We start from the raw sequence: 20556 nt of genomic DNA, 5'->3' as shown, positions 1-20556 counted from the left end.
TACTTTTACTAAGAAAAAGCCTTCAGTTCTTTGATAACGAGCTCATAATGCCGAATTGTAGAGTGTTGGTGTTTGTTACCTTTGTAGTGCTACTCCAAAGTGTGAGTAATGCTGCTCCAGGTCTAAACACCACTCAACCCACTTTACGTTTAGTGCACGTTGTAAGTATTATTTTACTGTGTTGGTAAAGTATTGAAATTTTTCGTTGTCAAAGTTGTTCAGACATGGTAATCGAAACCCCGAATCGAGTACTTGTTGGGATGGAAACCAGTTTCTAGATGAAAAATACTATCCCGAAGGATTTGGTCAACTAACTAATGTAAAGTATTTTCTTTCTCAAGTTCAAATTAATTACACCTCTTACCTAACAGTCAGGCAAAAGAACCGAGTACCATCTAGGTCTATTTCTAAGACAGAGTTACGATGATTTCCTAGGAGCCGAGTATAACATCAACTACCTTGATGTCAGAACCACAGATTATAACAGAACTAAAATGTCTGCTTTACTGGTATTGGCCGGTTTGTGGCCTCCTGCTAACAAAACCTTACTTACCCGAGACATACCCTGGCAACCTATACCTTACAATTACTATCCAGCCAGCGAAGAAGATGTAAGTAATCAATCTGTGTGTAAGTTTCAAATGTAAAAGCAAATTCTGTAGGTGCTTACAGCGGCTGTTGCTATGCGGAACTCCACTTTCCAGTCAGAGTTAGTTAGCGTTTATAGTTCGAGTGTGATTTCTGAGTATTTGGCAGAACGGTACGGCTCAGTAATGAGTGTTCTGAGCGAGTATACGGGAATTGAGGACACTGACTATTCGACAGCTTCGTCATATTTTGACTGCATGAAAGTACAGGTAATTCTTCCAGATTTTCTTGACTTTTTATTTACTTGATTACACTACGTAACAAAATTTGGGTCGTTTGGTACCATCGAGTTTTTGCAAAAATTTGCCCTATATTTTAGCAGTGAGTAGAAATTTCCGGCATTTTTGTCAATGTGAGGTGCTACCTAACCCATAATCTACTTAAAATTAAACTGTGTTTTTGGCAGTTTAAATTTTGACTCCGCTTTTATTGTTGACTGTACCAAATCTTGTAAAGTTTTTGTATGTTATTGGTTAGGCAATTTAATGAGGATTCCAAAAATATGATTAAAAAGGCCATTTTCTCACTCCAAGTAGGTTTTACAAGCAGTTTTGTCTCTAACTGTCCTTCGAATTGTGTTTCTGGCAGTTCAAACTTTGACACCGCTTTTCTCCCTGACTGTACCAAATTTTGTACTGTTTTTTCAGGTTATTGGATAGAAAATTTAGTGAGGATTCCAAAAATGGGCTTAAAACAGATGTTTTCTCACTCCAAGTAGGTTTTTCAGGCTTTTTTTTATCCCTGAGTGTCTTTTCAAACTGTGTTTTGGGCAGTTCAAAATTTGACACCGCTTTTCTCACTGACTGTACCAAATTTTTAGTGTTTTTTCAGGTTTTTGACCAAAACCGAAAATTTCTTCTCCTCCCTAAAATAAAAAGCAAATTTTGGCACACACTTAAAAAATGCCATTTTTCTGAGCTTATTACAATTTTCCGGGAGTTCTCATGGCCGCTTCCCACTATTTGAGACCCAAGGAACCCAAGAAAACGCTTCTTTTAGTCGATGGGACCGGGAATAACCCAAATTTTGTACTGTTACTTTTAGCTTGACCTGGGATATCCAATACCAGCATGGGCTACAGAAATGTACTATACTTTAAGAGATTTGTCTACCGATTTTTATTACTTAATGACTAATACTACATTATTGCGGCAAATGACAGCAGGTAATATTTTATTATAGTTAATATCACCACAATTAATTGTATCAACTTTTCAGGACCGCTTGTACGAAAAATCCTTCTAGACAGCGTAAATTTTGCTGCTGGAAGTCTAACACCGACTACCAGAAAAATGTTTATATACTCAGCTCATGATATGAATGTGGGCACTTTCGTACTATCGCTTGATGCTTATGATTTGACCCAAACTCCACCTTATGGAGCAACTGTATTTGTTGAGTTGCATGAAAGAGATGAAGTTTTCGGACTTGAGGTAAGTCAAAAAACCAAAAATAGTCACTTTACTGTTTAACTTATTTTTTTCAGTTATATTACGAGGATTACACTTCCCACTATCCTCATGCCTTGACGATTCCTGGTTGCACATTTTTCTGTCCTTTATCCGACTTTGCTACTTTGGTAGATGGAATCTTGCCTACGTAGAGCTAATCTGTACTATAATGCAATAATATATAGCATTCCAAAATTTTATACAGTTTTAATGTAATTTGTGTTATCAGAAACAACAAATCCATCAAATATTTGCAATTTTGCTGCAAAATTAGTTATTATTGACACTCACTATGTTTTTTAATGCTTACAGTGAATCGCATTGAGCAAACGGATTGTTTCAAACCAATACAATGATATTTGAGTGTTTGTACACCAAACAATATGGAAATATTTATGGTAAAGCTATGCTTCTGATAAACCCATCTGGTGGATTAGTAAAACATGCTTTCCTCTAGAGTCAATTTCAGAACTTCAGTTTTCCAGGTAGGAAAATTGATAATACGAAAGTAAATCACCAGAAAATGTTATTGAATACAATTAAAAACGGTTGCAAAGGTTTTTAATGGACACTCTGTATATTTTTTGATTGAGTGATTCCAAAAATACAGGGTGTTTCACGATAAATCCGTCATATATTTCAGGACTTGGTGGTGCATTAGAAAACAACGTAAATTTGCGGTTTAGGGTGTAAAAGTTTGAGTAAAAAATTAAATTGATGATAGTGTAGCTACCTGAAACTCAATAATAAGATATCAAATCTGTTTATTATTCCATACAAATTTTTACTGAAAAACATATTACTGCAAGCATATTATTTCCTGCTAAGTTGGTGGATACTAAAAGCATGTTTTTAGGCATTAACACTATTAACTTGTTGGACAAAACAAGATTTTGACAAATAAATCAGAAATCTTGTTTTGTCTACCTCAAAAGTGTCTTTCACCTATAACTTTGCTAGTTTTTGAGCTATTTTTGTCATTAGTCTTTAATGAATAAGTATAGACAAACAGTGGTAATGGAGCTGAAAATTAATTTAAGTTAGCAGCGTGAGATGGCGCCACTAAACGCATATTCGCGTAACTTTAAAGCCAGACCCAGCAATTCCCATCTTTTGACTGTTGGAAAACATCTCAGTTTTAATGCGGCGTTGTCTAGTTGACAAATCACATTTTTTGTTTTGTTTTAATGCAAAAAATAACTTGTGATTTTGTTTGTGTTTTCTTTAATTATTGTGTTTCACTTCGTTGTATTTTTAGTTATTAGTTTATTTTTAATATTCTTCAAGGGCTATTTTATACTTAATACATTATGAATTCCATGTTTAATCTTAAAACACGTCACGTGACCATTTGTACCTTAAAATTCATATTGTATATAGCTATTAGCTAAATAAACAAATATATTATTAAAATGAGTCATGAGATTTAGAGCTTAAAACTAAAAAACAACGTCACGTAGTTATAAATATAATGTGACAATTGGTCAAATTATGGTTTTGCCAAATTACGTCATCGTGACGTCAAAAACGCTCTGCTCGCTCCATGGAGCTTGAAAACGAATGCGGCCTATACTAGAAAGCCTAGAAGGTGCTTGTCAAAAATCCCAATATGACGGAAATAGTGGCGACAGTTTGCGTTTGTTTGTATTGTGGAAATTGAGTTTTTTGAGGATTAGATGAATTTTTGCGTAAAATGTGTGTTCTACGTAAAATAATGTCCGAGTTTCAAAACTCTCTTTGGCTTGCTGTAAGCGATTGATTAAAATGCAGCCTCTGACGTTGTCCCAATTTTCCGGAAAACGGAGAAAAAATAATTTGATTTGAAAATTGGGAACAAGTTTCACATAAAGTTACACCATTTAACCGACTTAGTAGCTCTTACGGTTACCAAGAATTTGAGAAACACTGTATATACATATGAATCCACAAGATTTATTTCATAAAAATCCTTTAATAAAACTAAATTTTCAGACAAACTCGATGAAAACACTACAATCAACAAATTAAAAAATAGTAGAAAAGCAATTCATTGACAAAAGATATTATAAGTGGGAACAATGTAATAGAAATCTAAGACACAAACGCCTCGTTCGTATACGTTCCCGAAGTAATATCCGTTCTAATATCCGTGTCTCCCTTCATCTGTTTTCCCTTTAAAATAAACTGAATCTCCTCTAACGTTTTCCCTTTTGTCTCCGGAATAAAAAGCAACGTGAAAATTACAGTGCAAAAGCACCAGCAGGCGAATATATAAAACGGCACATGTATTCCCAGCCTATTTTTCAACTGATGGTAGATTTGCAACGAAATTACCGAAAACCCCACGTAACACGCATCTGATATTGTCATTCCAATTGCTTTCATTCTAGCTGGAAACAGTTCGGCTGTAAGTACTATAGGTACCAAACCGATGCCAAATTTGAAAGCAGCCGCATAGCACATCACTGCTAACGGTACCACCCAACTCACTTCTATCACACCGTAACCTAAATTTTTTAAAGTGAAATATACAGCTATAGCTCCTAAGCTAAAGCCGGCAAACACTCCCGAAGTAACTAACAGGATCCTCCTACCACAATTGTCTATAGCCAAAGAAGCTGACATGGCAGCGCAAAACATTATAGCCGAAAATATTATAGCAGCTGTAGAAGAAGCTATGTGCACTGCACCAGCTTCTTCTAGAATCGAGTGGAGATTCATTAACATCACGGAAATGCTACTCATATGTTGGGATCCATTGAGCCACACCATTATCAGTAAAGCTCTACGATTGCTGGATACTAAAATCAGATCCTGGGGACGACCCTTTTCGCTTTTCTGTCTCTCAATAGCTGCACCAATTTCTTTGATTTCATTGTCTGGATTTCCGTGAGGTCGCAGTCTTTGGAGAGACCGTTTAGCTTCTTCCGGTTTGTCCTTGTACAGAAGATAGTACGGTGAATCGGGCATAAAGGGGAAAGTCGTGAGAGTCATAGCATTGAAGCAAATACCTGAAAAACTATGTTCATTTTTGTGTTTAAACAACTTGATAATAAACTTACCAATCACGCAAGGAACCCACAAAGGTACAAACGGAGTGACGCAATAAACCAGCAAAACTCCAATAAGCATCATCAAATAAATGATGCTAGACAGAAATCCTCTAATTTTCTGATCTGCCATCTCGGCTATGTACATAGGAGCTGCCACAAATGCGGTATCGCCTGCAATTCCAGCCAAAAACCTCGCCACATAAATATACTCCACCTTAGTAGCAAAAGCTATAATTATCCACGCCACTAAAGTGGTACTTGAAGAACCTGAAATTATCTTTAATACTAACAGCTAAAATTTTAACTTTTAAAGTACCTATCAGAGAGCCTTTTCTACCAATTTTATCCACCAAGAACATAGTTAAAGGCAAACCGCAACAAGCTCCTAACATCAAAATGGTTTCCAACCATTCCGCTTGGTGTTCTGTAACTGGAACCGGACTATCTTTGGCCAACAGTTTTGGAATTGCTGGTGCCGTCCATCCGTATTGCATACCATCCGATATGCAGGACAGTGTTCCTTAAAAATTTCCATGTCAAGTTCAATTATTCGCTTTATTAAATAATTGTTACAAGTGAATATTGCCACATCAGGCGTGACCCACTATAACAGTAGTTTCCTGATTAAAAAAAAAGTTTGGAACCAAATTAATTTAAGGTGACACGAATTGAGAGTTAACAAGAAAAAATACGGTTTTTCTAACACTGCAAAACGGTGTCAGTTTGTTTGGTTCAGTTGATATCAACTCAATGACAAATTATTGTGCGTTTGGAAAATTTTGCAATTTTTAATAACAATAACACATGTAAATTATTGCTGATGCAAAAATTAATGGATTTAATAATCCAATGTATGTTAAATATAATCGTTTTGTATGAGCAAAAGTTGTTTTAGTGAATCACCTCGATATCAATAGCCGCATTCGTTTTCTAGCTCCATTGAGCGAGCAGAGCGTTTTTGACGTCACGATGACGTAATTTGGCAAAAATATAATTTTGCCAATTGTCAAATTACGTCATTGTGACGTTAAAAAAGCTCTGCTCGCTTCATGGAACGTGAAAACGAATGTGGCCTAAAACTAGTTATTCATTTTTTTTCCGGTGACGGTTACGTCATCAAGTGTTCCGCCATATTGAAATTTACGCACGTTGTTTATTACAAAACTCCAGTGTACTTTTTAAAGATTTTATTTGTATACTTCAATTCAATTCAATTCTTTCTTAATGTGTAAATAATACAATTAAAATAGTAATTTAACCTACTATCTGATGTAAAAGTATTTAACAGTAGCACCATTTGTTTCTAGCCTTATAGTCAGAGAAGATATGGCAATTTATAAGGGCTAATTCTGCAAAATAATGGCATTTCATCAAATTTACATATTAAGTAACTTATATAATATTACCTGAAACTTACTAGAAATTTGTTTTTTCAATTCTCTGCATATGGATATGGACAACACCATAATAACCATAGCTTCAAACACCTTTTGTTCAGAGTGTTTTACAGCAGTTGATAATGGGACCCTTTCAAAGCATGATAAGCAAACTCCAGATTAGGCAAATAAAGGTACCTGAAACATAACCTATTTAGTATTAGCAGCTCATTAATACCTCTACCAGAGTCCTTTTTATAGTATTAGGTAAATCACCTTGTCAGCTTCTGCTAAATACACCTTTACTCTATATCCATGTTTCTTGGAGAACCACTGGCTTGAATAAACTTGGTTTTTGTAGTGTTCTTGTAAAAACTCTTCTTGGGAGTAAGTAAATATGTGGGCTGTTTCATTGTGACAGTGTTTTCTATTAGAAAAGGCATCCTTTTCTGTTCCACAAACTCTAGTTCCTTCAGAATGATTCACTGGGCCCCTTGATAGTTGTAAAGTGTATTAAGAAGGTGTTATTTTGAAAACTCTCCTTCCGAAACACACACACACATTATCTAGTATCTAGTCTCACACGTAGAATCGCAGTTAAATCAAAATACTCGTTAAAATATTGTAAAATTTACATCAAAAATAAAAAATGTCTCTTTGTTTACTTTCTGACAACAATGGCAGCCGATTTTCCGAGCCTTGTCGTCCTGATTCATTGCCGACGTGACTAGAACAGGTCAAAATTCTATCGCGCTCGGAACGCATGTAATAGACAAGAAAGGCACATGATGACGTAACCGCCGCGGGAAAAAAATGGAAAATTAGGGTCTTATTTGTATAGCTTGTGATTGGTCAAAAAAACTGCTATTTTGACCAATCATGACAAAAAATACATTTTACGCTAATTTTCTCTTGTGCGTTTATTGAACGTTCAAGTACTTGCACTGGAACAATAAACAGTCTGTTTTTGATATTGTCTGCATAACCTTTGCTTGGTTTTTCCATAAAACCACAAAATACGCTAATTATCGGGCTGATATAAAAATATTTTTTAACCATCGCATAGAAGTTTAAACAAATTACGATTAATTCTAATTAATTCATTAAAATTTAAATTATGAAACTGAAAATATTTTTTAGCGATTCTTTGAGCACTTTTTAATATTTTTTTTTGCGTTATTTGGACACCCAGTACATATGATGTCATGTCGTTCTTTTTTTCAAAATTTTATGAAAATTCGCCTGTGTGTACCGTTTTTGGTAAAACATTAGCATTTGAACGGAATTTTTTGAAACAGTTTTTAAATGTAAAGACGTTTTGAAATATTAACCTAAACAACTTTTTTTTTGTTAAAAAAATAATTGTAATTGGGAAAATTTAACTATTTTAGCACCAGATTATATTAATAATATCTTAACATAATGTTCAATAATAGCCTATTAATCAAGCTTATTTTCGGTGATATTAGATTTTTAAATATTCCGATTTCTCCACTTTGCATTTCAGTACCTACTTTTGAAAGATGGTAAATAATATTCAAATCTGCTACCAACATAAATAAATGGGCATTTTAATTTTGTTAATATTAGGTTATTACAAATTAAATAGTAGAATTTTTAGATAAAAACTTACCTGATATGGCTGCTAATAATTGAGGAAAAGTTCCCTTAAATTTATCGGTAACACTACCAGGCAGCAACATTGCAGTTTGGTCACCCAAAACTTCCACCCGATCTCAGGTAAACGGCAGTCAGTTTCACAGGTAAACAAAAATCTGTGCAAAGATTAGCAGTGACCTTGCGATAAGGCCGTAAAAGAACCAGTACCTGGGTACCGCAGGAATGCAGGAAAATTAAGACCAAAATGAATTTCGTTCCGCTTCTTGACGATTGATGTTCAAGACGAGCGGTGGATGTCTTCTTCTATTTCTTGGGAAATGTTAACTGCTGTTGGTTTTCCTTAGTAGGAATGGTACTGGAGCTCGTTTTGCATCGGTACGGCAGTTCGAGTGATTCAATTTATACCAAGTGTTGGATTTCACTAGTCGGTCGGTCGAGCAAAAACGTTAAATGGACAAATCGATTCGGATTAACGTTTAATTAGATACGTTTTGTTTTGATTTTCAACTGGAGTATAATTGAATGAATCGTGTGTTTAATCAAAATATTTTATACTAAAATAGTTCAAATATTAATGTTGTGATTGTATACAAAACTCAATTATTATATTTTTGAAATAATATGTATGTTTAATAGCTCAACTGATCCTGACAAAATGTAGGACACTTACTTTATAAATCCTAAATATGTCATTATTAATAATAGTTATTTTCTAAAGATTTGTATCTGCAATAGTTGAAGACTGTCCTGTTTTTTAAAGTGTGGACAATTTTGGCAACACTGCTTTTGTCAATGGTCTCTAAAAAAATATTGTTTTAAAGAATACATTACTTTTCTTGATTATCTCTTTATCTGCTTTCATCGGCAAAATAATCCCCTTCTTGGATCCGCCACTGTGTCATCATCTGACCGATTGTCACCTGATCATTCTACTGCAACAAGCACTAATATCACGTGAACTAGTATCACGTGCGCTCTTTGTAAAATTATGTTTTTTGTTATTGCAAGACCATAATACATTCATATAGTCCCCGTAAAAAAATTGACAAAAGGACACCTTGTATAGAGGGTGGAAAAAAATAGTTTACTCTACAAATCATCAAGGAGATATTGACAAAGATGGAGAAAAAGTTGACAGTTGGCCGGAGCGAATATGACGTAATTTAACAGTTGCTCACAAGATATCGGTCATGTGATCCAACTTTTGATTGACGTCATATTTGTTTAGACTGATGTCAGAATTTTTCTCCATCTTTGTCAATATAATATTCTTAGCATTTCTACCTGTCTAACCTAACCTAACCTAACCTAACCTAATTTCAGGTCCTTTGGTATAAATATGCTCTTTGATGTGTATTGGAACCCTCCTGGAGGAAAATAAAAAATTGCCAAAATTGCACTTTTTGTAAAAATAGCATATTTTTTGACACACGTTGCTTTGACCCTAAATTACTCCCTTACTTGACAAGCTACGTCAAAATGTCATAGAAAGCAAAAGATGGAGCAAATTTCAAGCTTTCCAAAAATATCTCCACATGAGTTGATTGATGACACCGTTTGGACGCTAGAGGGCGTCAAAATTCTTTCACCCTAAAATCACATATTTTGGGACACACCTCGCTTTGACCCTAAATTACTCCCTTATTTGACAAGTTACGTCAAAATGTCATAGAAAATAAAAGATAGAGCAGATTTCAAGCTTTCCAAAAATATCTCCACATGAGTTGATTGATGACACCGTTTGGACGCTAGAAGCCGTCAAAATTATTTCACCCTTAAATCACATATTTTGGGACACACCTTGCTTTGACCCTAAATTACTCCCTTACTTGACAAGCTACGTCAAAATGTCATAGAAAGCAAAAGATGGAGCAAATTTCAAGCTTTCCAAAAATATCTCCACATGAGTTGATTGATGACACCGTTTGGACGCTAGAGGGCGTCAAAATTCTTTCACCCTAAAATCACATATTTTGGGACACACCTCGCTTTGACCCTAAATTACTCCCTTATTTGACAAGTTACGTCAAAATGTCATAGAAAATAAAAGATAGAGCAGATTTCAAGCTTTCCAAAAATGTCCCCCCATGAGCTGATTGATAACACCGTTTGGACGCTAGAAGCCGTCAAAATTATTTCACCCTTAAATCACATATTTTGGGACACACCTTGCTTTGACCCTAAATTACTCCCTTACTTGACAAGCTACGTCAAAATGTCATAGAAAGCAAAAGATGGAGCAAATTTCAAGCTTTCCAAAAATATCTCCACATGAGTTGATTGATGACACCGTTTGGACGCTAGAGGGCGTCAAATTTCCTTTACCATAATATTACATATTATATTATTGTAAATATTTTTGAGTCAGATTTCATGTCTCTTAATCCGGCCGAGTTCCTGGCAAAGAAATTTTACACAATTAACAGACAGTTAAAATGTTAAATTTTAGATCTAACTCTGTTAGTTTTTGAGATATCAAAAATCCGACTGCACCAGAGTCTTTTCCGGGAAATTTTAACATAAAATGACACCGAGACGTCAACTGTAACTTGACAAATAAAAAAGTTGTATTTTTTGACAGTTTGAGGCCGCCATTTTGAATTTTCTGTCAAAATATTAACTTGCACCTCATTTTAAAGCAAATTTCACGTAGTTTCAAGAAATGACAGACAAAATGGCGTTCCAGCCCGCCATTTGGAATTTTCTGTCAAAATATTGACTTGCACCTCATTTTAAAGGAAATTTCACGTAGTTTCAAGAAATGACAGAAAAAATTGCTTTTCAGGCCGCCATTTTGAATTTTCTGTCAAAATATTGACATGCACCTCATTTTAAAGGAAATTTCATGTAGTTTCAAGAAATGACAGACAAAATGGCTTTCCAGGCCGCCATTTTGAATTTTCTGTCAAAATATTGACATGCACCTCATTTTAAAGGAAATTTCATGTAGTTTCAAGAAATGACAGACAAAATGGCTTTCCAGGCCGCCATTTTGAATTTTCCGTCAAAATATTGACATGCACCTCATTTTAAAGGAAATTTGACGTAGTTTCAAGAAATGACAGACAAAATGGCTTTTCAGGCCGCCATTTTGAATTTCCTGTCAAAATATTGACTTGCACCTCATTTTAAAGGAAATTTCATGTAGTTTCAAGAAATGACAGACAAAATGGCTTTCCAGGCCGCCATTTTGAATTTCCTGTCAAAATATTGACTTGCACCTCATTTTAAAGGAAATTTGACGTAGTTTCAAGAAATGATAGACATAATGACTTTCCAGGCCGCCATTTTGAATTTTCTGTCAAAATATTGACTTGCACCTCATTTTAAAGGAAATTTCACGTAGTTTCAAGAAATGACAGAGAAAATGGCGTTCCAGGCCGCCATTTTGAATTTTTTGTCAAAATATTGACTTGCACCTCATTTTATAGGAAATTTCATGTAGTTTCAAGAAATGACAGACAAAATGGCGATCGAGGCCGCCATTTTGAATTGTCTGTCAAAATATTGACTTGCACCTTATTTTAAAGGAAATATTGCGTAGTTTCAAGAAAACACAGACAAAATGAAATTTTGAATTTTCTGTAAAAAGTAGTAAAAAAAGACCCCTAATACCCAATAATCCAATTTTGACACGTTACATTTGTGGTTAGGTTGACTTTGGTATTTGTAGGAGTAGATCCGAAAATTAAAAACTTATAATTTGATTTTTAACTGTATTTAATGACATGACAACTTTTTGTTCTGATTGTATTTTTCTGTATTTTAAAGTACAAATTTTAGATAACAAAATTTTTAAAAATTAGAGTTTTCTAGAATTTACTTTGAAGCCGATTGAAAAACAACAGTCACATAAGTCCCTATAGTGGTGGCTACAAAAACAAATAAAGCATTATCAACTGTGAAAAATCCCCGCGCACTCAACTTGAAATCTCTCAGGTAAACTTCGTCAGCAGTACGTAAAAACCACATTTTGATTTGGATTTGATGCGGTTCGTTGCAGTTTCCTGCCATTTTAAAGCACACATCAATGATTTTCCTTATCTCCGAACTCAATTGATTAGCAATTGCTACGAAAACTCCCACATGGACCTGTTTCAGATGGTTACAAGTTGCTAAAGTGACGAACTAAAGTTCTTACCTCGTAGTAAAGACTTTCCACTATAATAGTTTGGAGGGATAATTGTGTACTTGAATCTATTTGAATAAAGTTTCCAATCGAAGCCAGCAAGTTCAAAGTGGTTGCTGTGGCAGCTATTATAGCCCAGAACAAAGTGGTTCCAGCTATAGAGTTAATCAAATCAACTATGTTATAAGCATCCTTATAAATGATTGCAATGGTTTTTAGTTCGGTTTGTGATTTAGCTTCTTTCAAGGCTTGGTTGGCGTTTTTCACATTTTCTTTGGTTACGTATAAAATATAAGAAAGTGCGAGGAAAACTATGTTGAACTTTGTAGATATTACCACAGAAACCCATTGTCCAGTACCTGTAGACCAGTCTGCTGCTATATTATTAATAATCAGTCCTGTTTTCAGCATAGTAAATGCGGACCAAAGTGTGATAATTTTGTAGGCATGACTTTTCTTGTCTCTAACAATCACGTACTTTTTCATTATACCAAACATTCTTGATATTTTCCTTTTTTGACAAAGCAACTGCTTGGTCATTGTCAGATTCATTAATAACACCACCAAAGTGGTGAAAATTCTACATATTTTTCTGGGAGAGTTTAAAAGGTTGCTTTGCCTCAAACACGCAATAATGTAGATTGTCACCAAACCGGTGTTCATAACTATTAAATACACTTGGTAGAGTAGTTTTGATAGGGTATTTTCAAAATACGAAGCGTGTAACGTACCTAAAACTACATTAAAACCTAAAATCACCATACGTCTGATTTTGTGAAAGCACTTCATTACACCACAACTGTATAGAGAGTAATAGATGAGGCTTTTACTTGTATTAAATTCAAAAATAGTCCATTAGATTAATTTACCTAAGTACTGTTGTATGGCACAAAGTTTGTCATTTTTCGATTATATCTCTGGAGACGACAGCTTGTACACTTGATATTTTTGACCTTTACCATTCGGGTGCACTTAAGGTCCAAAATTAATACGACCGAGACGTGAATCTGGAAACCGAGTGGGAGCAAATAATTAGTGAAACAATTAAAGGTACCTTGCCTGTTAAAAGCAGGAAATTTCGTGGTCCTGCTTTAGTTTTGCGCATGGATTCACGTTACTAATGAAGGCAGTCGAATCGTTATCCTCGTAAACCATTTCCAGCAATAAGGGGCACTTTTTAAGGAGATCAACCAAAAAACTATACACGTATTTTTTTATTTTCGAAATTGACCAATGAAGAGTAAGACAATGCCTTGTACAGGGTGGCCAACTAAGAATTCAAGGTACTGTATCTAAGAAACCAAAGTTTGAGTATTTTTTTGTTTTTTTTTTTTTGAAAATATTGAAAATACCGTCATAAGATTTCAAAAAAGTAATATAGGGACATGTAAACCGTTTTGTTCGCCTGCTATAGTCTTCCAAATTGTCAAAATTTCAATGTTTAACAGTCAATATCTTAAAAACGGCAACATTTAGACAACTCACTAGAATAGGCAACAGAATCAAGAAATGGCATTAGTTACTAGGGTTGTCTGTGGCATTTTACTGTCCCAAAATTGTTAAAATAAAGCCACTGAATGTTTCTTACTGTCTTTGAATTGTCAGAAAGCTTTTTTGATAACTTTGGATAGTCAAAATGAGTGCTGGAAGCATTTTACTGTTACTAGAAGGCAAACAAATTCAGGAAGCAATTTACTGTCCCAAAATTGTTAGAATTAAGCTACTAAATGCTTCTTACTGTCTTTAAATTGTCAGAAAGCATTTTAGATAACTTTAGTTAGCGAAATAAGTGCTAGAAGCATTTTACTGTCCCAAAATTGTTAAAATAAAGCCACTGAATGCTTCTTACTGTCTTTGAATTGTCAGAAAGCTTTTTTGATAACTTCGATAGTCAAAATGAGTGCTGAAGTTGATAAAGTAGTCCACATGTGCAGTATTTGCGTAAATTACTGCACTGTTCCTAGTTTGTGATTGGTCAAGAAAAAGCAACAATCTAAAAGCTGCTTTAATTAAAAATTAAATTATAAAAATAATTTTGTCGGCGGTATTGGATTTTGGCAACAGCGTACTGAAAATATGGCCTACTTGGTATTTTTTTCGTTTTTTGTCTTTGTCCCACGCATGCAATTATCTACGTTTCTCTGTCAGTTACACGGTCTTCCTATGGTCGGTTTTGGATTTACCACATCTGTATAATAAAATAATAATATAATATATATATTTATTTATAAATTAATTCTGTTAAATATTGAGTGTTGTATAATCACATTGATTATTCATTTAAAATTATAAAACTCCCTAAACAGTCTGTCTATTAAAGAATGACCGATTTTTTAGGCCTTTATCCTAACATGGACGCTATCAATCTTGGATATTTGGCAATCCTGACACTTTTATTAAGTTATAAAATTGACTTTATTATTGAATAATAACACTAAAAGAGACAAAACTGATATTATGTTTGCGAATAGGTTGTAAACGCTTCATCCAATCTTTGTTTCATTTTATAACAAATGATTTGTGTATTAAATCAAAAATGATGATAATTATGACTATCAAATTGCCATAAAGTGCTCTTGACTTTCCTTTGTGAATTAACGCTGAAAATGCACTTAATATGCCGCAAAATAGCAAACCAAGCTCTTTCCCAACTTGGAGTGCATTTGTTAACGGAAACGTGAGATGTCATCTGATAATGTATGGGGACGATAGTGAGCCCTACTCTAAACGAAGGGTAAATGCCCTTTTAAGTTTACGAAACTTTATACTTTATTTGAACCGTTTTTGGTGCCAGAAACCAGTTCGTGTTGTTTACTTCCCTATTGTAGTAGTATGCAAAATAGCCCTTTGAAGGTAAATTTGGTAATTATCATCATCATATTTATAGAGAATTTATATTAGGGAAAATAAATTGTTGAAGACAAGTCTGCTATCAAAATAGGCTCATTTTGTCAAAAGTAAAAACAAATACAAACTCAATGGAGCATCTAAATGCTTCTTTTGTGTGAGACAAATAATTAATTGCTAAAATATTTCTCTATTTCCAACAATGCTTTTTAAAATAAGCGAGGCAATTTAGTTAATTGAAGCACAGGTTGCACTTGTTTAGGCGCACCATTAATAATGTAGAAATGACGTAAGCCTTAAATAAGTTCTGAAACTCGCAGAAAGATTACCCTGAAAAATGGAAAAACTTACTGGGGCCTGTTTGTTTATTTGGTTTCCTATTTTATCCAGTTGGGTAATGCGCGCGAACATTTCAGTTAATTTTATCGAAAAGTAATTAAAAACCATTAAATGGAATAAAATTCTGTTTGTGCACTGATTAATTCATTATGTGTGTGGAATTAATTTAATTAAATGTGTGTTTTATGATCGTAATCAGATGGGTGTACCAAGGGATCAAAGCTTTTGTACTATTCTATCAAATTTTAACTTGCAGCATTAATTTCATCAAACATAAATAATAATACATAAAGTTTGTGGTGGCTAAATGTGACGTTTGAAGGCTTGATTAGCCAATATGTCCTTACTGTTCAATTTAGGCCCTATTTACAAGGTTTTATAAATAAATTACTGTTTTTCATCTAATAATACCAAATTGTGTTTCCCTCTTTGTGATTAATGAACAAAATTATAAAACTCTGAGCCCTGATCAGTCTATTAACTTCTAGTAATTTTAATAAATTTTTAGAGCAACTGCATTTTTTTTTATAGTAAAAACATTGAAAAATTAGAGCAAAACACAGTTGTGACATTGCAAATGAAATGCAGTTTATTCATAAATTCTATTGGGAAAATAACAATATTAAATTTTACTCAATAATTGATAAATAATTTATGATTGCAGGTTTCTAGTTTCTCCCAAACGCTAATATTTGTTTAATCTCAATTAAACTAATTCATCATTAAATTGTGTTAAACAATTATCTTGCCCTGTTATTACCGTGTTGCAAAATGCAGAATTAACTGAAAATAGCTTTGAAAAATAAAATGAATTTCCTGAAAGTGATTATTATTGGCTGGAATGCTTCTTCATGAAAGAGCTTTCAGCTCTATTAATCTGGCTACTGTTGTTAATTTACATTTCGGCGACACAGTGCAAGGAAAAGCACTCAGAAGACAATTTCCATTGACGTGAAATATTTCTGTTAAAAGCAAAATTATTATAATTGATCGTAACTACAGTTTGGAAGCAAAAGTGTCCCAAATTTCGTCGAGAAAAGAGCTGTAAAATATGAAAACTTTTGTGGTTAATTCTCACATTGAAGAGTTTTATGTTCCATGAATCAAACTGCAGTCAATTTCATAGTTATAGTAAGGAAAGTGACAGAAAGCTGAGTTTTTAAAAATTTTGATCCAAAAGTTGTTGTATTGAATCAAAGCAGTTTTCAAGGGTGTAAAGTCAAAATTTGGTTTCCTAATCAATTTTCAGGCTGTAAGTGTGATAGTTTACTTGAAAATCATGAAAACTCACTCAAAATACAAATTTTAAGTCAATCTCCATTGATAGAAAGTGAATTTAAAGTTTTCAAAGCAACCTTTCAAGTGTCTAAGTCAAAATTTGGTTTCTAAGACAGTTTTTAAGGTTTTAAAGTCAAAATATGGTTTCAAAGACAGTTTTCAAGTCAAAATTTAGTTTTCAAGGTTTTAAAGTTAAAATTTGGTTTGCTGATCAATTTTCAGGCTGTAAGTGTGATAGTTCAATTAAAAATCATAAAAATTGACTGAAAATACAAATTTTAGGTCAATTTCCATTGACATGAGATGAATCGAAAGTTTTCGAAGCAACATTTGAAGTGTCCAAGTCCTGTAATGCTGTATTTTCCAAACCACAATTTTGAACATTTCATAAAGCTCACTACCCTAAGAACAGTTAAAACCAAATCGTTTTTTACTTTACAAACTGGATCAACCGACAATTGCAATAAAAATATGATCCGGATTAGTTTGACGTGAAAACAGCTTTTCAATTATTGTTATCGGAATATGAGGGTCGTGGTGCGAATTTTCGGTCCAATCGATACAATTGTTTGCAATTTTTAGTGTTGCACGCCGAGGACAAAACATGGAATTGGAAACAGCTGGAGCCCAGCAAGTTACCCGAAAACCTTATTTCTGATATAAATTTCCCAGAACGGCGGATGGCTCTAATGTAAGTGGCTCGAGTAGCAAAAAATTTGAATTATATCCCGTATATCTTGGTTATTTATTTTGTCCCGTTAATTTTGCTCTATAATGTCAACGTTAATCTTTGTTCAGTAGCTTATTGCTAAATAATAACCAAAATTTATTAAATTGACTGAAATGACTGGAAATATCGTGATATTTGACTGGTTTTTATGATTTTGACTTTGAAAATGGTTGGTTAAGCCAATTTTCATGAATCTTGACTGATAAATGCTTAAAACTCATTTGAATTGATTGACATGAAACTTTTGCATTTTCTATAAAAAGTGCAAGCTTTTCTTGAGAGAGAGTGTACAATTTAGCAATCAAAAACGAAACCATCATACTTCAGAGTAAAGGCACATAACGAATCTCTCGAACCATTTCCGGCTTTTACGGAATCCCAACAGGAAGTAACTCTCCCGTTATATCCCCAACAGAATATTGTTATTTCAATTTTTTCACCCCGTTTTTCATATATACACAGAAAAATGACGTAACATAAGGAGCACAATCGGCAGCTGTGAGGACGCTCGTTACGCTTGCGTCGCGACGCCGACGTTTTCTCTGTTCGCGCCGTTTCGGACTTGTAGATTCGAATCGCGAGTTCAACGTTGCGGATGGTCTAGTCTGACGAAACGTCGCGAAGTTTTCAATTTCATTTATCGAATCGTCATCGACTGCTTTCACGTATTTAATTCTGTCCAAACTTTGTCTGGCTGGTGATTTTTGTGTTTGTTTTTTTTTCAGGAATGTAAAGCTACATTTTAAGGTAAATATTGTATTGTAAGTATTTTAATGAAAATTAAAACATACTTAAAGATAAAACTGAAATTAAGTATAATTAATCACCATTCTGTAACAAAAACCTGATAAAACACACATCAGATATAATGAAACGAAACCAACTGGGAATATGAAAAGACAAACACATACAGTTTCGTTATAATTCATTCTTAGCTACATCTAGTAGTTGACACGAGTTTACAAGAACTTTAAATGAAAACTCGGTTAATGAGGAAACGTTGCTACCGAAATTTGCATAATCAAACTAGTTTCGACTGAATTTTTGAAGCCACAAAAATGGTTAATTCGAATATGGTCGTTTATTAACGAAGGTACTCAATTGTGACCGTTTTGCTGAACTTACTATATACATTAATACACCAACACTCAAAGAAAACTGGTATGACGTCAACAAATTCCGATAATTTGTGCCAGCATAAGGTTGGTAACAATGAGCGATGTTGTCACGTTTATTTAGGTGAATTTTACAATATTTTGTTGCCACCAGATGTCAATGTTTCGTTTTTGTCAAACTTAGTTTTTAGAAAAATTCAGAGGGAGAGAGCAATTATTTAAAAAAAAACTGGAACGTTTAAGATACTTGTAGAGGTCTATGGAGGGTTGCAGGAATTTTTCAGTAGTGTTTAGACTTTGGTGGCATACTCAAAGTAGTCTTAGAGGCTTTGAAGAGGTTTTCAGTAGTATTTAGAGGCCTCTGGCACTTTTTGGGGCGATTTCATTGATTTTTAGAAACTTAGCAGCTGAAAACTAGAAGATTAGCATACTTTGACAATTCTCAAATATTCTTGGAACATTTAGAGTATTTCAGGTTCTTCTGGAAATTCTTATGAGGGTTTCAGTACTATTTAGAGACTTCTAGGACTTTTTGGGAGGTTTTCAATGTTTTCTAGAAGCTTAGTAGCTGTAAGCTAGAAGCTTTAGCATTCTCTGACAAATTTTCAATATTTTTGGAACATTTAGAGCACTAGTAGATTCTTCTGGACATTCGTATGAGGTTTGCAGTAGTATTTAGAGGCTTCTGGCACTTTTTGAGAGGTTTACAGTAATTTTTAGAAGGTTAGCAACTAGAAACTAGAAGCTTAGCATTCTCTGACAAATTTCAAATATTCTTGTAAAATTAAAGTACTTGTAGATTCTTCTGGAAATTCGTATGAGGTTTCCAGTAGTATTTAGAGGCCTCTGGCACCTTTTGGGAGGTTTTCAGTGATTTTTAGAAGCTTAGCAGCTGAAAGCTAGGAGCTTAGCATACTTTGACAATTCCCAAAACCTTCTGTGGCAAGATAGAAAGAGTCATTTATTTTGGACTCAACTTTACTCCATTGGCCTTTACTCTATAAACGGATCAAAAGCTCAGAAAAGGTCGCTATTAAGGGATTTAATTGAATTTGTATGCGATTACCTATAATCAATTTACCAATCCCACGTTTCTAATTGAGCTGAATGGAAAGATTCAATGGAGAAGAATTGAAAAGGACATTTTTTGCTCGGTTATACGTATATGACAGTCAAGTTGATTGATTTCAATTCTAACACCAATATGATGTATGTTTTAATTAAGTTTTTGATAATGTTTAAAGAAAAACATATAAATCAATCAGAAAAACTTGGTTTGCACCACAAAATTTATGACGACAATAAAATCAATTTAATGTTTAAAAACAGAGAGATGAATCCAAATATAATATTATTATTTGCTTTGTGGTTATTTCTGGACATAATATGATATTAAAAGATCAAATAATGTCGGAAATCTGGACATATTTTAGTATTCTATTTTTCAACTGGTATAATGATTTAAATGACTTTTAAGTCTGGTAGATTTGTAAATATAACTTTATTTTGTATTTAATTTAGCTAGGAAAACAACAAAACCATTTTCTGTTTAAAACGTTTCTTTGACCACACATCCGCTATCTCAAAAGCCAGACGAATTTTAATTTAACATCGCTCTGTCTGGTAGAAATCCAGACAAATTACTCGCATTTTTTTTTTGGTGATCATTTTTCTGCTAAAATATGAAAGCAGAAACTGCATTTTAAACTGACTCATTTGGTGGCAGAGCATAATAGAATCAAAAATGAAACATTCCAAACAACTCTTGCCAGTGTATAATCAAACCGTTGTTTGACTCCATTAAAATGTAAATCCTCTTATCTTTAATCCGCTTAGGTTAGGAAACACGATGGTTCTGTAACCCAAATCTCTAGATTATTTATTGTAAAATCGTCCTTTGTATAATCGAAAGAGGGTGAAACGATATGACTTTTGACTTTTATAGTGGAAATTATAACCAAAATTTCTTTTCTTGACCAATCAAGCCTTTA

The 20556-nt window shown here is 33.8% G+C and overlaps 3 protein-coding genes and 1 long non-coding RNA gene across 5 annotated transcripts in view; 2 read left to right on the top strand and 2 right to left on the bottom strand.

Annotated features, from left to right (window-relative positions):
* LOC145732869 (prostatic acid phosphatase-like) lies at nucleotides 1–2351 on the top strand. The gene is made up of 7 exons (XM_081985411.1): nucleotides 1–161; nucleotides 215–319; nucleotides 372–611; nucleotides 663–857; nucleotides 1693–1813; nucleotides 1867–2081; nucleotides 2135–2351. The coding sequence occupies exons 1-7, from the start codon at nucleotides 48–50 to the stop codon at nucleotides 2249–2251; spliced, it is 1107 nt and encodes a 368-aa protein (XP_081841537.1). The 5' UTR covers nucleotides 1–47; the 3' UTR covers nucleotides 2252–2351.
* Nucleotides 2352–4011: 1660 nt separating this feature from the next.
* On the bottom strand, nucleotides 4012–8577 carry LOC145732859 (solute carrier family 2, facilitated glucose transporter member 8-like). 2 transcript variants are annotated; one of them, XM_081985399.1, is made up of 5 exons: nucleotides 8335–8577; nucleotides 8141–8282; nucleotides 5448–5651; nucleotides 5141–5398; nucleotides 4012–5089 (listed from the first exon to the last, which is right to left on the bottom strand). In XM_081985399.1, the coding sequence occupies exons 2-5, from the start codon at nucleotides 8208–8210 to the stop codon at nucleotides 4170–4172; spliced, it is 1452 nt and encodes a 483-aa protein (XP_081841525.1). In that variant the 5' UTR covers nucleotides 8211–8282; nucleotides 8335–8577; the 3' UTR covers nucleotides 4012–4169. The 2 variants fall into 2 exon arrangements, with proteins under 2 accessions (XP_081841525.1, XP_081841524.1); XM_081985398.1 differs by having other exon boundaries at nucleotides 8141–8577.
* Nucleotides 6305–7315, bottom strand: LOC145732891 (uncharacterized). Its single transcript, XR_014179067.1, has 2 exons — nucleotides 6784–7315; nucleotides 6305–6705 (listed from the first exon to the last, which is right to left on the bottom strand). It is a non-coding gene; the product is annotated as an uncharacterized LOC145732891 (long non-coding RNA).
* Nucleotides 8578–17956: 9379 nt separating the features above from the next.
* LOC145732856 (5-hydroxytryptamine receptor-like) overlaps nucleotides 17957–20556 on the top strand; it is a 42153-nt gene continuing 39553 nt past the window's right edge. The window contains 1 exon segment of the mRNA XM_081985396.1: nucleotides 17957–18197. The gene's annotated coding sequence lies outside the window, so the exon portion shown is untranslated.

This window comes from Ips typographus, linkage group LG8, assembly GCF_016097725.1.
Source record: "Ips typographus isolate SLU linkage group LG8, UJ_Ityp_2.0, whole genome shotgun sequence".
In the NCBI taxonomy this organism is placed as follows: domain Eukaryota; kingdom Metazoa; phylum Arthropoda; class Insecta; order Coleoptera; family Curculionidae; genus Ips; species Ips typographus.
This window is presented reverse-complemented; position numbering and strand designations above follow the sequence as displayed.

Bases quoted from the DNA above. Each gene is read 5' to 3' on its own strand.
- LOC145732869 (XM_081985411.1), top strand. From the start codon at position 48: ATGCCGAATTGTAGAGTGTTGGTGTTTGTTACCTTTGTAGTGCTACTC. The intron at 1,814-1,866 runs GTAATATTTTAT...TCAACTTTTCAG, and splicing joins ATTGCGGCAAATGACAGCAG to GACCGCTTGTACGAAAAATC. The intron at 2,082-2,134 runs GTAAGTCAAAAA...TATTTTTTTCAG, and splicing joins ATGAAGTTTTCGGACTTGAG to TTATATTACGAGGATTACAC.
- LOC145732859 (XM_081985398.1), bottom strand. From the start codon at position 8,210: ATGTTGCTGCCTGGTAGTGTTACCGATAAATTTAAGGGAACTTTTCCT. The intron at 5,652-8,140 runs GTAAGTTTTTAT...GAAATTTTTAAG, and splicing joins ATTATTAGCAGCCATATCAG to GAACACTGTCCTGCATATCG. The intron at 5,090-5,140 runs GTAAGTTTATTA...ATAGTTTTTCAG, and splicing joins GTGGGTTCCTTGCGTGATTG to GTATTTGCTTCAATGCTATG.